The 17,725-nt window shown below is 40.1% G+C and overlaps 1 protein-coding gene across 1 annotated transcript in view; it reads right to left on the minus strand.

Annotated features, from left to right (window-relative positions):
* The window catches only part of LOC131239716 (ankyrin repeat-containing protein ITN1-like), a 154,449-nt gene that overhangs the window by 84,290 nt on the left and 52,434 nt on the right, over positions 1-17,725 (minus strand). Inside the window, exons 2-3 of the mRNA XM_058237552.1 lie at positions 10,482-10,664; positions 2,052-2,108 (exon numbers count right to left, since the gene is read on the minus strand). Coding sequence (XP_058093535.1) covers positions 2,052-2,108; positions 10,482-10,664 — 240 coding nt within the window. The remainder of the gene's footprint in view (positions 1-2,051; positions 2,109-10,481; positions 10,665-17,725) is intronic.

Genomic DNA, 17,725 nt, shown 5'->3' on the forward strand with positions numbered 1-17,725 from the left:
ATCGAAGTGGGCCCCAGCCCCCACTTACTATATCACCTAAAATTTGAGCCTGTCATGGTCTTAATTGTCCCACCAAGGTCCGTATCCCTTTTTGGTGGCCAACTTGGGTGGGCCACCTAGGCGTAACATATGCATCATGGTGCGACTCCATAGTGGGTCCCACAACCCCTGGTTGGGCCAAAAAATTAAACATCATAGTGGGCCCAAGCAGGTTTTAAGGGGTGGACATGTTGCCCTACTAATTCCCTTGGTGTGATCCTTTTGAGATTTGGATTTGTCTCAATTTTAGGGTCAACGCCTAAAATGATAAGCCTAGATGGATGTGAATGTAGATTCTCTACTTGTCGCAAACAAGAAATTCTTGTTTGTTGCAATCTGATTAAGCCACATCATCACACGCTGCATTTAATGTAGTACTGCTGACAACATTAGTGATGACGTGGACAATATGATGCAGAAAAACATGAATTTCTTATTTGTGCCAAGCAGAGGATCCAGATTCAATGGATGAATGGTGTGGATGGAACATAAGCATCATGTTGGCTCCCATCCTTAATAAAAATGGAGGGACGACAAGGCCATACAACATACATCAAGATGGGTCCCACATGGTGGACCCATCATCAAGCAAGGAAAATAAAACAACAGGTGGATCGACCCATGCCCTCACTTCAACGGTTGGATTACAGAGGGATGCACACGAACAGTTTGGATTCGCTCCAAGATTCTCCCCTAACTTCTTTAACTCTCTCTTAATCCCTCTATTTCTCTCTTAATCTCTCTTCCTTTGTTCCTTTTATATTAATCTCTTTTCTATCATTTTCTTTTATTTTTCATCAATTTCTTTTCCTCTCTTTTTTCCCTTTATTAGCTAGAAAAATTGTTAACATTTGAGGGTTTTGAGGGCTTAGGGTGTTGTAGGAAAAAAAAGCGGGATATGAAGGGAAGAAAGGGAAAGAAAGGGGTAAAATGGGGAGGAAAAGTGACATGGGGGGATGAGTTTACATGGGAAAATGAAAAAGGTGGTAGGGTTTGACTTTGGGGGTTTACTTTTATGCCGAAGGAAAGAAAAGTAGGGGCATTTTAGTCTTTGTAGGGGCTGTAGGGCTTAAAGTAGGGGTATTTGTGGTCTTTTGGTAGGATTGGTGAGATGGCTGTATGAGGCTTGGGGAAAAGGTGAAAAGGGCATTTTTGGTTTTGGAAGAAATGATTGCATTGGGATTTGCTAAGATTCCTACAAGTCGGCCCCATTCATCACGCATACATGCATTGTAATGTGTGTCCACATCGATTTACGCAAATGCTCATAACTCCTAAACTGGGTATCAGAACATGGCGTGTCGCATGACGTTGGAATTACAATGCCGGTGTAGTTACCATGATATAAGTCTTGAGTCATTGCAATATAAAAATAAGGTCATGATCAGTGCTCGACTATCTAGTCCGTCCCAGGTATACCAGTATTAAAAACTAATCATACAAAGAATATTACAGGAACATGCATCTCACAGTTGTTTACATCAATGGAGAATCCAATCTCTTAGCAATTACACTAACATGCAAGCATTTCCATTAATATGAGATAGAGAGGAATATCAAAGCACACCATAACATTAATGAGATAGAGAGGACTTTCAAAGAACACCAACAAAAACCATATGCATTGGGAAGTCTAGAACATTAATAGGATGAGCTATGATAAACATGTAATTAGCTAAGAACGAATTTTAGAATCAACATAGGTGTGTGGCCCATTTTCTTATAGGATTGACCTATCTTTTGGGCAAGTGACATCTTTATCATGGACACAAACACTTAATACTCAACACCTATACCATCTAACCATTTATCCTTAAATTTGGACAAATGATAGGTTTTCATTTTAATCATCTAGATATGTTCACTAGAAAACAAATTAGGATTAGTGGGAGCCACAATTTGAATAATTTAATTTGAGTTATATACCTACTGTATTGCATGGATTTTTATGAACTTTTATTTCTCTACTAAAATATATATCCCTTATATTATAGAGGTGTGGTGCAACTGACCTGATTTTTCTTCATCTATTATATTGAAGTTGTGTAAGTCTGGAATGCAGCTCCCACCTATAAAGAGAATAAGGGATAGTGATATATTTATCATTTAAAACTTTAACATCTAGAACATACAACAAAAGTAAGTATAACAACGAAAGAATCCCTGTAGTGTAGTCAACTTGAGCTAATGGGGAATCTGGACCATCCATCTAGTGGCCCAATTATAGAAACAAAAGGTAGAAATATTACAAGCAATATTGTTAATGGCGCATGTTCAGCATATCAATGCAACGACTGGATACTTTATACTGTACGTGGCTTTTATGGGTTGGGATTTTCAACTACTTTGCTTTTCGAATTGTCAAACACCCTTGCATGAAAAAAGAAAAAGAAAACAGACATGGATAATGGATGTATCAAATCAACTCAAGAGTAAAATGGAACTATAGTGAAACATCATGTGTGCATTTTATCAAACATGTTAGTTTCAATAAGGATAGGGATCCAAAATCATTCAGCAAAATGGAACAACTACAAATAAAAATCATTTAGCCCGTTACACAATGATGATAGTAGTTTGACTATGTGCCTACTCCACTCCCGGCTGTCGCAATCATCCCATGAGTATACCAGATTTCACTAATACAATAGTTTTAAATTTGGTTAACCATACACATTTACAACCTACAGAAGGTCGTCTAAAACACTAATTCAAATGCGTTTTCACAAATTGCTTGATGTGAACCTTGGATTAAAAGTCTTTCAACCTTGATGGTACCTAAGGATGCCTCATTGTTGGGGCAGGCCGGGTGGATACATGGGTCATGGATTTGACTCCCACGGACGAGGCCAGGTTGAGAAGGGGTAGGTTCAAATCACCACAAGGCTGAGGTGAAAAATAGGGATTCATCTAACCCAGAAGCGAGGAGAAGCATGAATGAGGTCCATTACTAGCACATGAATTGGGCATCGACCTTGGTGGATCCCGAGTTCCAGCAGTATAGTGATCCTTGATATTCATGGATAGTGCAGCCGAGTTGGTGGTAAGATGACTACCTATGGAGGTTTTTAGGGTTGGCATGCGGTTATCTTATGCATCCCATGTATAGTTTTTTTTTATATATATATACCATTCATTCAGACATCACTTTGCATACTAACTGCATAAGTTTACTTTCATATTAGTTATCTTGCACGGTTATCATAATAACACGAACTTGTTAAGCCATAAAACTTATTTGACTTTTTAAACACTTAAGGTAATGAAATTAAAGAAGAACCACGGGTAGCGGCCAAGAGCTAGGTGACATGTTGGGAGACTGATTCAACCATCGTTTCTTTTGGATTGTATATATGTTATGTATATTTGTATCATGCAGTCAAACAATGTACTTTTATATTTTTGTAGTATACAATTTGCTTGTGTACAATTATTACTTATCCTATCTCTAATAGTCTCCTACTGCTAAGAATAAATGGCGAGATCTATCTTTCAAATTACTTAGCTAGACATTGAGCTTAGGACTTAGCGTGTGGACATCGAGTGCCAATCTTGGGGTTCGGCTACTCGCATGCCAGATCCGATAAGTATAGTGGTTGTATAGGACTAGTGGTTTTGGGGCATGACATCTACTCTCTCTCTCTCTCTCTCTCTCTCTCTCTCTCTCTCTCAGCTTGAAACTATGGATAGAATTTGGGCACTTATGTGCAAAAAATTAGGTTAGGGAAAGTTTTTTTATAGAAGAAAAGGTGATTAGGAAGAGGTTTCTAAATTAGTACTTAATTAGAAGCAAATCAAGGTTTAAGGGTGTTAGTGATGCCTTAATTAATTTCAAGTTGCTTTTCTAGAAAAGTAGGGGGACAAAATACTTGGCCCCCTTAAATCTAGGAAAAAAATGGTTGACTTCTGTGCATGCACTTTATTAGCCTTAATTTAACCTTTGCTTTGGCTTTATTAAGCACACTTATATAATCTTAATGTTAATAAGATCAGGCCTTTTTTATATAGAAAATGTTGTTGGTAAGTTCCCCTTAATTTGAGGGATTTTGTTGACTTCTGGCTCCTATTGCTTTATTAAGCTTAATAATGGTATCTTTATACCATCTAATCCATTGATTAAGGCTCTTGAGTGTGGTTTAATAAGGCTTAATCATTTTCATTAGCTTATGGATTTTCTAGAAAAAAAGGTGAAATTATGCCACTATTTAGGAGGTTTTTAAGGCTGATTGCGCATATATACGCCGCTTGCTCTTCTTGTGATAACTCAGATTTCAATGCACGCATCAATGCACGAAGACTACCGTTGGATATGTCACAATGACGCAGTTCTGTTATCATAGGTTGTGCATTCTCAAGGTTCCATTCTCTTGGATGCATACTTGCGCACTCGATTCGTGTCCTACCAAAAATGTTCGGTAACACACGAAAGGTATTGGAGGTGTATGGTTCAAGTAGGATCAAGTTGCAAGGCTTTTTTTTAAAATAAAAAATAAAAAATCAACTAACTTCATTCATGAGGGGCAAAATTTACAAGAGATGGACATTCGGGCTGCTTCAGAAAAAAAGGACCTGACAGCAGCCTATCATAAAGTTCCTAATTGAAAGGAAATCGATAAAAGGCCCTGGGGATGGGGAAAAAACCAGGCCTAAAATTTTGGAGGGCCACTTTGAAAGTTGCACTTTCTGTTTGAACCGAGCCACATTGCACCAAGACCCACTTTATCAAGGAAAATGGTGCCCCTAACGGCACTAGGGAGAAGAGAGAGTTGCAGGTATTATGTGTTGGCCAACTAGATTTAAAAAAATATAAGAATTCTAATAATTAAATAGAGTGTGATTGATATAATAATTATACGTTTTCTTCCTAGTATACGTGTTTTGTAAATGAATAATTTATAATGTTCCTTTAATTAAAAACTCGATTTACTTCGTGGTTTTATGAAATCTTTATATTTTATTTTGAAATATTGATAACATGTGTTAAACCATGGGAGGTTATCTCACCTAGTTTTGTAGCTCACTCTTTTAAGAATATTCGGTTTCAAGTGATGAGCTAGAGGAAAATTTTAGGAAGGAGAATAACAGAAAATTTTTTCATAATTTAGTTTCTTATTTCATTTTTGAAGAATTAATGTAATAAGGTCTCTATAGATGACCATTCAACTCAGTTATTGAGGATTTGATTAGTAGAGTAGTGAGTGATGATTTAAAATATGAATATTATAACTATTATAATGATTTAGTACATATTAGCTTCTTAGCATTAAACAATGGATGAAAGTGAACGTGAATGTGAGTGAATGTGAATGACAAAGTGAATGTGAAAGTAAAAGTGAATGTGAAGTTAAATAACTAATAAATCATACTTAATTAATTTATCTCACACCCTCGAATTCAGGATCAAAGTCCCTAATACTCGAGTGGCGAAATTTGAGCAGTGATAGTATTTATCATTTAAAACTTTGATATTTAGAAAATATAACAAAAAAAAAAAAAGAATAACTCTACGTAAAAGTACAACAATGAGGGAATCTTTGTAGTGTATTCAACATGCATTGTTAGTGTATCTGGACAATCCATCTGATGTACGAATTATAGAGAACAAATGGCAAAAACATTACACCCAATGTCAGTAGTGTAGGTTAAGAAGATATCATTTGAGCAACTGAAAATTCTGTAATATGTGTGGCTCTTATGGGCTGGAAATTTTCAACTTATTCGGTTTTTGAACTGCCGAACACCTTTGGAAGAAAAAAATTCCATTGTCTTCTTCTTCCTCTTCTTCTTTATTGTTTTTTTGCTAGTGGGAGTGTGCATATGTATGCATGAATGCATGTAGTACATAAATGAATGGGATCAATTTCACCACCTATGGGTACTCGAACCCTTGACCAGGAGTTAAAACTCTTGAGAGTCTACCACCTGGGCAAGAGTAAGGACCCAGTTAATGACTTGGACTTGAACTTGACACATGTGTGAACAAGACATATGTGTATATGCTCACATGTTTGGTCATAGGTAGGTTATCGTAATATCTACACTATTGTAGTAAGCCAAGAGTAAACCGACATTTTTGCCCATTCAATTAGATTTAAGAAAGATATAGCCTTTAAGATTTCAAGTGTAGTAAATGAGATTTTTAAGATAAATATTGCTATTTATGGATTTTAAAATTTTATGTGCTAATAAACTAACCATTTGGACTCTTCAAAACAAGTGGCCTAGACTTTACTCACTTCTCCCCCTTACTTCTTGTCAAAAACTGGGAGTGTGCATATGTATGCATGAATGCATGTAGTACATAAATGAATGGGATCAAGTATTGATTGGATTGTACAAGGCCAAACATGTCATCTACATGAGATCGAGTTTATTTATTAGGTATGTCACCAATGTTATGACCATGGCTAAAAAAGCAGTCCATCTTACTATTAGGTGAGCCCTATTCAAATTATCAGTTGGTATTTACTCTAAATTGTTTTCGTTGGTTTTCTCTACTTAAATCACATATTAGTGTTATCTTTTGGCCCTAGTACTAAAATTACGTGACACATCTATGTTCGAAGTAGATTTCACATAAACATAACAACAAGCTCAACTTATTTGCTTATAATGACGATCCATTCTGCACAACACCCAAGATATAATACACATAATACATACATATATACATATTTTTATTTGGAGGGCAAGCTCATTTATCTCTCCATCACTTACCAGACATTGCCTATGTTGTATTCATCATTTAAATAGTCTATCATATTCTTTGATACATTATGTGCGTGTGTGTAGATACACACACACACACACACACACACACACAAAAGGGTTGGATAGGCCAACGTGTGCCTCAAATCCACAAACTAAGTTTCACATAGCTAGGCTCTTTGATATATATATATATATATATACATACATATACATACACATACATACATATATAATGAATTAAAATAATTGTTCTTGGATACAGTTAGCATCAGCACCACTATCAATTAAACAACTAGATTCTATTTTAAACAATTTTATTTTTATCGTTTGTTTTGTATATTGTTTTTTAAATTGGTATTGAGTGAGGGTTTCTTCCTCTTCTTCATTATTACTTTAAAGAGGGTTTCTCACTCCATCTTCATATTTCAATTCTTCTTTTTAATTTCATAATTCTATTTTTATTTCATTTAACTCCTTTTGAAGATAAGATATGGTAATCTTGGAGGATTCTTTTATTATAATTCTATATTGAACAATTCTCCCATTGTAAAAGGAGTTTCTATGGGCTTTCTAGTTTCTTAAACTCTTGACTAATTATGTAGATTATTTAGAGGTCTTTTTTTAGATATTCTCTTTTTGAAGTAGAATTAGGAGTTTCATAAATCATGTCTAAAAATAATTCTTGTTGAATAGTTAGTGTTGATTGAAAGGCATGAGAAAGATGATTCAATGGAGTTGCAATGTAATTCAGAATCAAATTTGTCTTCAGAGCTATAGTTTTTATTATTATTATTATTATTATTATTATTATTATTACTATTAGTATTAGTATTATTATTTTTTTGTAGTTCATCCTTATTCTCTCTTATCAAGATTTTATTTATCATTTTCCTGGTTATCTAAATTAACTTCATTTACTTTTCTTTTAGTATTTTGTTTACAACACATAATGACCCTTCTTCTTACATTTATAACAAGTCGGAGCTTTAGAATTTTTATTTTTAGGTTTTTCGAACCTAGGTCTTCTTTTACTTCTTTTATAGTATGTATCTTTATTTTTCTCTCTAATACTCTCTTCAAATTAGAGTTTAATTTTTTTCCTTTTGATCGAGTAATCAAAGTTAGATACCCAAATTGAAAACCAAAATCACTTAATTCTTATTTTTCAATCTTCTTCGGTTTATATAATTGATTTTTAATTTTAAATCATTGCACATATATAACCTAACTTGATTTATATTTTAAATTAGATCCCCATAACCGTACTTATTATAATTAAGGTTTCCATTGTTGTTTTCCCAATGAACACTCCTTACCTTTTCACCAAATAAAGGAGGAAGCCTTGAGATGAACTTATTTCCAGTAAGAAGACTTTTGAAAGGAAAACATATTTTTATCATCAAAAATTAGTAGGAATTTTACATTATAAGCAAACATCGAGATTTATCTCCTAAATCTTTGAGTGTCACAACAAAATGTGTTATAATGTTTAACACTAATGTATATATTTTATCCTGAATAGGTTCTCCTGATTCAGTTAGAATAACAATGGCATGTACATCTCTTTTAATATATATTTTCATTGATTTCCTTTGATATTCCATGAGATAATAATCCAATTAGCCCCGACAGACGGAATGGCCCGCCATGGTAGCTCTCAACAAGCTAACGCTCTCATCCATCTCCCTCCCCTCTTGTCCACCCACATAAGGGGGCTTCTCTTTCTAGACAGGGTTGGTCTGGGTTCTATTAGGACCTCCTCTGTAGGTTGAGCTCTCTTTCCATGCGTTTCGCTTATGATAGGTCCCCCTGGATTTTTCTCTTGGGGTGACCCGAATGTAAATCAGTTGTATATTTTCTCAGGGAATGAATATCTCTTTAACCAAAAAAAAAAAAAAAAGTTGGAAGCAATCTCTTGTAAGCTTCCATGAGATTGAACTCTATTGGCCCCACTGTGATATTTGTTGGACATCCATGCCGTACAGTTGGTAGGTCCCCTCTAGGTTATATGATGAGCCAAAAATCAGCATATCCAGAACTCTAGTGGACCACACCATCTAAAACCATGGGAAATCATGTCTAAAATGTCTAAAAGCACTTGGTGGAACCCACATGAGTTTTGGAGTAGCATGAAATTTAGTGTGACCCCTCGTCCAAGTAGGACACACACAATGGATGGGCCGGATGTGTAAACCACATCTCAGTGGGCCCTAATACAAACAAGAAGGTGTCAATCGACATGCATCCACTCTCAATTGTTATTTGAGGTGTATCCCACCTAGGTCATGGATTCAATTGATTTTTAGGCCCATGGCTCACCACGGAAGGGTACATCTGATTGATGGAATGGATGTCCATCAAACATGATAGTGGTTCCATATATATATATATATATATATATATATATATATATATATATATATATATATATATAGACATACATACATACATACTCATTTCATATACCACGCAGTATATGAAATGAGTATGAGTGTATGTGTGTGTGTGTATATACATATATATATATATATATACACGTCTGTGTGTGCGCACACATATGTATTAGAGCGAGCTATATGCACACAAATAGAAGGTTTCATGTCCAACCAATTGGACCATATATAATTTACTATCAACCCACAACTTCCAACCTATCTTGTTAACTCAACATCCAGCCCTTCCAATATGTTGCCCCCACCATGAGGATCTCCTTGCGGAAAATCCAGCCCCATCTACTCACTAGGTGGGCCACACCATCGAAAACAATGTTCAACCCTCAATAAATAACCAAATACAAGTGTGGTCCATTTGGCAAGTGGATGTGGCTGATAGTCGCACAAAAAGGCTCCAATGATTGTCTCAACCTATTCGGCAGGTTGGATGTCGTCCACACATAAAGTTTGGAAATTATTTGTTGAATGAACCATAAATTATGGTCCAACCAATTGGACTTGAAACCTTTTCTAGCTACGGTCCATCTAATAGGTTGGAAGGTCCATGAAGATTATCTGATGAAAAGTTTCCGCTATCTACTCACCACGTGGGCTACACCAAAGAAAAACATTTCTAGAACTTGATAAATAGAAAAAATAATAATATTGTCCACTCAAATTCAATAACGGATATGGCTGATTTTTACATAATTAATGTGATCCTCATGGTTGGGCCATGCTATTGCATGGATCAATGTCACATGGACATAGCAGGTTGGAAGTTGTCATCTAGGTGGACCATAACTTATATGTAACCGGGGTCCACCAATAGGATTTCTGTCGACCTTTCTTGTGCACATGATATCCAACTTGTCCAATACGTTGTCCCATCATAAGTATCACCTTAAGAAAGGATCGGCCACAACTACTCACTGATCAACACTGGTGTGATTTTCTATTTATCAAAGCTCACTTGATGTGTAAATGAGGTGGTTTTATGCACCGGTTATCCTCATGGTGGGGCGAACCTATTGGACAATTGGATGTCGTAGCATATATAGGAAGGTTCCTTCACAGATCACCTTAAGAAAAGATCAGCCACATCTACTCACTAAGTGGATAGCCCTTGTGATTTTCTATTTATCAAAGCTCACTTGATGCATAGATGGGGTTGTTTCCTACATAGGTGATATTCATGGTCGGGCCAACCATTTGGAGTCGAGGGCTTCTCATATAAGTATGCGCTTGTACCAGTGAGAGGGAGTGAGAGAGCAGGATAGATTCGGAGAGATGTCTTACCATGATGAACGAGATATTCTATTGCTCCCAAGCAATGATAAATGAGATATTCTATTGGTCCCAAGTTATATCCGCTTATGAAGGAAGAAGGCTGGTTGGCTAGAAGATGGAGACATGATTCCCCTTCATCATTATAACACCTAACAAGGTATGGGTACCCTTGAAATATCATGTGTGCCAAATCTACAAAGTACGCATGCGAAACTTATAAGCACATGTACTAAAAACATACTCAAACAAGCAAAATTATGAAAGAAAAGAGTCATACTAAAATATAGAAGTTGAAGAGAACAAATGACAGGAGGCATTAAGATTTGCGTGATTTCGCAATATGCCTACATACATAAAATCAACATGTTAACACATGAATTTTGTTACTTAGCCAAAATAGGCCCCAAATATTCAATGGCACCATTACACCACATTAACTCTTCTCCAACAGGTCTACGTCAATAATGATATCATCACATCACGACAAGGAAGAAAGAAAACAATGGATTGTACCACTATGTAAGACCCTCTGCGCCCAACACAAGAACCTTTATGCCACAAACTGCCAACACAAGTGCAAAGATTTGCACCTCTAGGCACTGAAAAAATTGACCCACATGGTTATAAATATCCATGGTATCACGAGAAATGCACAATACATGGTATGAGAAAAAATATCAAAATGTGAGGGAATGAACAAGCAAGACTTGGACTTTGAAACCTTTAGGCACATTTCATAAGGTGAGCCTCATTAGCCTGGACCTTTAACTCCTTCATTGGGGTGGCCTAGTGTCATGCGCTAAAGACTCCAGTTAAAGGAGAGACCTTGTGCCACTGGCTAGGACCTCATAATGCGAGCCTGGATACCAAGTGCCATTCATTAATGGATTGAGTCTTGTGCTCATGAGTAGACCCATGAGCAACATTTGTTCGTATAGGCGCAAAGTTCTCCTTTAGCCTTCTTTAGCCTATAAAACGGCTACAAACATAGGCAATTCATGATGGACCTCTCATGCAACCAGATATATCCCAAAGTAGGCACAAGCCATCCCCCTAAGTTTGGCACCAGAAGTAGAGAGCCTCATTTCCCATGGTGAGAGCTAGAGAGTCATCTCTCAATGGTCTTTACATGTGAACCCTTAAGGAATTGTCAAAAGGACTATTCATTTATACCAAGGCTATCATGACCCTCTTGATTATGGACGCTCTAAATATGAAAATCCAAGACTAAAACATCTATGCCACGTAACAGTACTCAAACAATCTAGTTTTAACTTCCAATCAAGGGTTCTGTTATAGGGATCTAATTGAAGGCTAGTGTTAGACTACAACCTACAATGCAACTACCCAAATATCAATTAAAGCCTCCCATCCTAACTTTATTTGTGCCTATATATGATGTGTGGGCATTCGTGTTTATATGTAACCAAAATTTGAAACACTCGACAACCTCAAGAGCAGTAACAATTCCTCAATGCGATCAAGAAACTCTGAACCCCTTATCATTACTCATCATTTTCTCACGTATTGTTGGCTAATCAGCTATCTAATGCCATTGCATCTCATGGTCAACCCATGATCCAAACCACGAGTATATGAGACGCCTAATGCGAGATCTCACACGACTATGGGGTAGATGATGAGAGGGAGACCTAGAGAGAGGGGTCGGGAGCCTCCCCAAAGGCAATGTAGAGGGAGAAAGGTGAGCAGCGGAAGATCGCCTAAATCAGTAGTAGATCGTAGGTTTCATCAGATTCGAGTGGAAGGTTTCAGCATTTTTGTGGGAAATCTACCTTTCGACTGCTCGGTGGAAGACCTCCACAAGATCTTCGAGTGCTACGGCAAAGTCATTGATGTCTACATCCCCTCCTTTCCGGGCACAAGAAAACCTAAGGGCTATGCTTTCGTAAGATTTCACTATGCAGCCGATGGGAGAGCCATCATGGGAGTGCTCAATGGGAGGAAAATCGATGGTCGAGAGGTAGCAGTGAAGGAGACGAAACCTAGATCTAAGGCCAATAAGAAAACCCTACCCCTAAATCTGACCAATGTCTTTCGCCCTAAGGTCGGGTCCTACATGGAGGCCGTCAAGAAGGGCAACTCTGTTCAGCCACATAGATCGCAGGTATGTCCCGTTCCCTCGAATCCCAACAACACCACGGTGGCTGACCCTACATCGGTCGCTAAGCAGCTGGAGGAATTGAAGTTGGGTTTAGTTGCTCAGGCAATAGACGCTGCTACCTCTATTTTGCATCTGGTTTCAGCTCTAAGGAACTCTCAGTTCGCGTCCTCTGCCATCGATGTAATCAGGACTTCCACCTCCCATATTCTGATTATTTTGAAATTAGAGGCAGAGCTGGAGATTTTCTTGGTAGATTCCCAACTTCATCAGCAAATGGGCATCCACTCGATCTGCCCATGGTCGAAGAAAGCAGACAAAGGTAGTGAGGAAGTGTGGATCCGTATTTTCGACATCCCTGCTCACGCCTGGTTTGAAGCGGTCATTCCAGACTTGAGTAATTTCTTTGGGAAGGTCACCCAGATAGACACCAATAGCCGTTTTAGGATTTTTCAGATGTATGCTGGGGTGAAAATTAAACTTCGCCCAGGAGTCAATATAAACCAGGTGTAAAACCTGCAGGTCCAGGATAAGAACTATCATATTTTCTTAGAGGTGGAGTCTTGGCCTGCTGGGGGAGGGACTAACACTCATAGACAGCCTGGAGTTCAGCGACCCGAGGGGGAAACCACCAGGGAATGGGTTGAGCGGAGGTTCCCAACGCAGGCCATGGGACCTTCCCCTGCCTCGCCATCTGTTTGTGAAAAAGCCCCAGCCACATTTTCGATCAGAGGTAAGGAACACCCTTTGCCTAGAAAGGAAGTTTAGGCCAGGAACCCCCTTGCCTTAGCCCTGAGGAATGAAGACGCTTTGGTGTCTCACAACCCTCTCAATGTGAGATCTCCACCTGTAGGTAACACACCCTCGCCCAACCATTCCACCCCATCCAAGGAGTGTGCTCTCATCCTTTTGCTTGATGACAAGGAATGGTTTACTCCCCAGTAGGTGCCTAGCCCTGTAGGTCCATCAGATACCTACCAAGATGAGATCCTGACAGGAGAAGAAGGTCAAGGCTTCTCTATGTCTTAGAAGGTGGTGAGCAGAACAGGGGAGCTTCCCCAGTCTGGAGATAGTCTGATCCCTCCGCTCTAAGGCCACGCGCATTGCTGTAAGCCCAGGGACAAAGTTCAACATAATGTCAGTAAATCAAGATCTGCAGGCAATTCTCCTTGGATACTGCATGGAACGCCAGATGACTGCCTAGACATCCAGGTAGACTTCAGCCCAGCCCCCTCCAGGCAGGATCCAGTTCCTACCCATTTATCCCAATCAGAAGACAGGGGTCTTGAAATAACGGTGGATCTCTCCCCCTATTTCGACAAAGTCAGCCTTGACCAGGGATAAGCCGAAGATATGCGGAAGCCTGTGTTAGTCTCTGTGGGGGAAGGAGATGCCTCCTGCTTAGTTCTGAGTCAACCAGACTCTCAATCTGGGGATAGTCAGAGTGAGTGCTCTCATCCTTCTATCCGGGCTGTGGAGGCTCTGGTCGTCTCCAATGCTTCTATCTCAGCTACTTCATCAGTTCCCAAAACTGTCATTGGCAGAGGTAGAAAGCTGAAGTGCAAAAAAATTCTGGAAAAGAATGGAGAAGGCGAATGGTACTGTGGATTGAGGAAGTTAAAGAGAAGGGCTGTGAAGTCAAGCTGTGTCACTGATGGATAATTTTCTTCTGTGGAATGCCCCGGGAGTGGGGAATAGATCCACTCAAGCTTGTCTTTCTAAGATAATAAGAGCCCATAAGCCCTTGCTAGTGGCTATTCTTAAGCCCATGATGAGAGACGACAAAAGAGTAGGCATAGGCTTGAAACTCGGCTTCCACTACTCGCTCTCTAATCTGGACATCAGGGGTAAAATATGGGTATTTTTCCATAACCAACTTAATGTCTCAGTTATTGCTAAGTCTAACCAGATGATATCCCTGCAGCTGTGTTTGCAAAACCATAGGGTCCCCATGGTGCTATCAGTAGTGTATGCTAGCTACTGTAGCTCTCTCAGAAGAAATTTATGGGCTGACATGTCTAACCTTAGCAGATCTATTCAGGGCCCTTGGGCAGCAGGGGGGATTTCAATGTTGTAGCAGCGGCGGAGGATCGGCTAGGTTCTCGCAGTCTGAACTCGGGTATTTCGGCGGATTTTGTGAAAGCTATTCACGACGTTGGCCTTTTGGATGCGGGCTTCTTTGGTAACAGGTTTACTTGGAGCAACAACAGGGCCGGGTAGGCTCGTATTTAGGCAAGGCTGGATAGAGTGCTGTTAAACGACTCTTGGACAGCTGAATTCCCTCAAATTAGAGTTAATCACTTATCCTGAATCTGCTCTGACCACTCCCCTCTGTTGCTGTCCTTCCCTAGCTTATCTCCGTCAGTTGCTAGGCCTTTCAAGTTCCTAAGATTCTGGACGATCCATGAAGTATTTCTTCAGGTAATCAGGGAAGCATGGACAAGGGAGCTATCCTCCTCTCCTATGATCAACATTCAGCTAAAGCTTAGAAGAGTCAGAACGGCCCTCAAGATCTGGAATAGGGATGTTTGTGGGAATATATTTCAGAATATCAAGCAAGCAGAGAACGAGCTAGTAGACATCGAGAATAGAATGCAGGCAGAAGATCACGTTGATTTGCAGCAGGACTGGGCTACGGCTAGGCAAAAGTTAGCTAAGCTGCAGCTTATGGAAGAAATGTTCTTAAAGCAAAAATCCAGAGCCCATTGGCTGCAAGAGGGAGATAAGAATACCAGGTTCTTTCATGCTTCCGCCACGGAACATATCAGGAGAGCTGAAATTTCATCCATTTTAGATGCGGAGGGGTAGGCGTTCTATGGCCAAGAGGCCATAAAATCAGTGGCGATGGACTTTTTCACCTACCTCTTCAAGACAGAAGTTACAGCGCTTAACCCAACCCTTCTACAGGCCATCCCATCGCTGCTTTCGGACCAAGACAACTCCGATCTAATGCTGCCTCCCTCAAAATCAGAAGTCCACCAGGCAGTGATGGTGATTCCCCAAGATTGGGCAGCAGGCCCGAATGGTTTCTCAAGGGCTTTTTTGTGAAGAGTTGGCTAATAGTTGGCAATGACCTGCACAAGGCAGCGATTGACCTATTCAAAGGAGATGAATTCCCTAAAGCATTTTCCTCTTCTTTAATCTGTCTTGTCCCCAAAATAGACTCTGCTGCGGCATTTTCAGATTATCACCCTATCAGTATTTGCAATATCATCTATAAGATCTTCGCTAAGATCCTGGCGACAAGGCTCGGTAGGCTTCTACCCAGGCTGATCTCCCTAGAGCAAGGAGCTTTCGTGAAAGGTCGGCAAATCTTTGAAAGCATAGCTTATGCTCAAGAGGTGTTCAGAGAAATGAATAGGAAGGTGAGAGGAGGGAACTTGGTGATCAAGATGGATTTGGAGAAGGCATACGACAGGGTAGACTGGGGCTTCCTCAAGTCGGTCCTTACCAGATTTGGCTTCTACCCTTCCTGGATCTCCTTGATAGAGCATTGTTGGGACAATAACTGGTTCTCAGTCTTAATCAATGGTGAGGCAGCCAATTATTTTAAATCTTTGAGAGGGCTCTGATAGGGAGACCCCCTCTCTCCAGCTCTTTTCCTTCTGGCTTCTGAGGCATTCTCCAGGTGCTTAAGACAGTTAATTGTCAGCGGTAGAAGTCAACCATTCAGATTGTGAAGAGGGTGTCCCCTCCCGTCTCATCTCCTCTAGGCAGATGGCACTCTACTGTTTCTCAATGGTAGAAGGGGGTCAATTCAGAAAGTGAATGAGTTTCTCTCTTCGTTCCAAGCAGCCTTAGGCCAGTGTATCAGCCGTTAAAAGAGTTGTTTCCTCTGTTCTGACAATCTTCCGGCTAGTAGAATCAGATCTATAGAACTCCTTTTAGGTATGAAAAGGGGCAATGCAGGAGTCTGCTATCTCGGTGTGCCGCTAGTTAGGGGGAGAGCAAAGGTAGCAGACTTCCAGTTTGTCTTAGATAAGATGGAGAAGAAAATCAACAGTTGGAGAGCTAGGCATCTTTCGCAAGCGGGCTGATCTACGCTAATCAGGCACGTTCTTGGGAGCATCCCTCTCCACATTTTAGCAGCAGCAGAGGTCCCAAAATAGGTTTAGCTAAGCTGGAGAAATTTTTTGTAAGATTTTTCTGGGGTTGGACCGAGGGGAGATGTAAGTTCCCCTGGCTAGCCTGGAAAAAAGTAGCTAGGCCGATGGAGGAGGGAGGTCTACGAATTAGAAAGCTCCAAGAAGTGGTTACTGCCTTGAGAATGAAGACGGCCTGGGCAGTAAAATTCGGGGCTTCCAGGGGTCCCTAGGTCGAGCTTATGAGAGCCAAGTTTCCTCTTGACATCGACCAGCCCCAGCTCATCCCAACTCACCCGGCGACCTCCTCATTGTGGAAAAAAGTTAGAGTAATGCTGCCAGTGCTTGAAGATTCCGTTTAGTGGCTTGTGGGTAATGGCGAGAGAAGCCTATGGAAGGTTAACTGGTCTGGTCTGGGCCCGTTACTCCATCTGGCCACAAACCCTGTCCCAGCCTCTACCGCTGATCTGCCTATCAAGGACTTCCTGGGGCCTGCGGGTCCGCTTCCCCCATCCTCCGTGCTCTCCTTGCTCCCCCAGGAAGTGCTGAATTCCATATTTTGAGGGGGATTCGCCATTTCCCCTAGGGATGAAGGTTATATTTGGCCTCATGATCCATCCGGCAGTTTTTCACTGAAGTCGGCATGAAAGATAAACAGGGTGCAACACCCTCCTAAGAGCTGGTCAGTTTGGGTCGGGCAAGGTAATCTTCCCCCAAAAATTATGATATTCATTTGGAGATTGCTCGAGGGCACTGTGGCAGTGGACGCTCGTGTTCAAGAGAAGGGAATTTCCTTGGCTTCTCGATGTCTTTGCTGCGATCTCGGTCACCAAATCCGCCCTTAAGTGGAATCCATCACCCATCTCTTCCTGTATGAGCAGTTAGCTCGGCAAATTTGGAGCCATTTTGGTTATTTGCTCGAGATCTCCTTTATGGAAGATCAGTCTGTTGGAGAGCAATTCAGCCAATGGTAGAGGACATCGGCTATCAGCGATCTTCCTATATACTTTCACAGAAGTCTCTCGGGTGTGATTTATTGGGAAGTTTGGCGG

Source organism: Magnolia sinica, chromosome 3 (assembly GCF_029962835.1).
Source record: "Magnolia sinica isolate HGM2019 chromosome 3, MsV1, whole genome shotgun sequence".
Taxonomy (NCBI): Eukaryota; Viridiplantae; Streptophyta; class Magnoliopsida; order Magnoliales; family Magnoliaceae; genus Magnolia; species Magnolia sinica.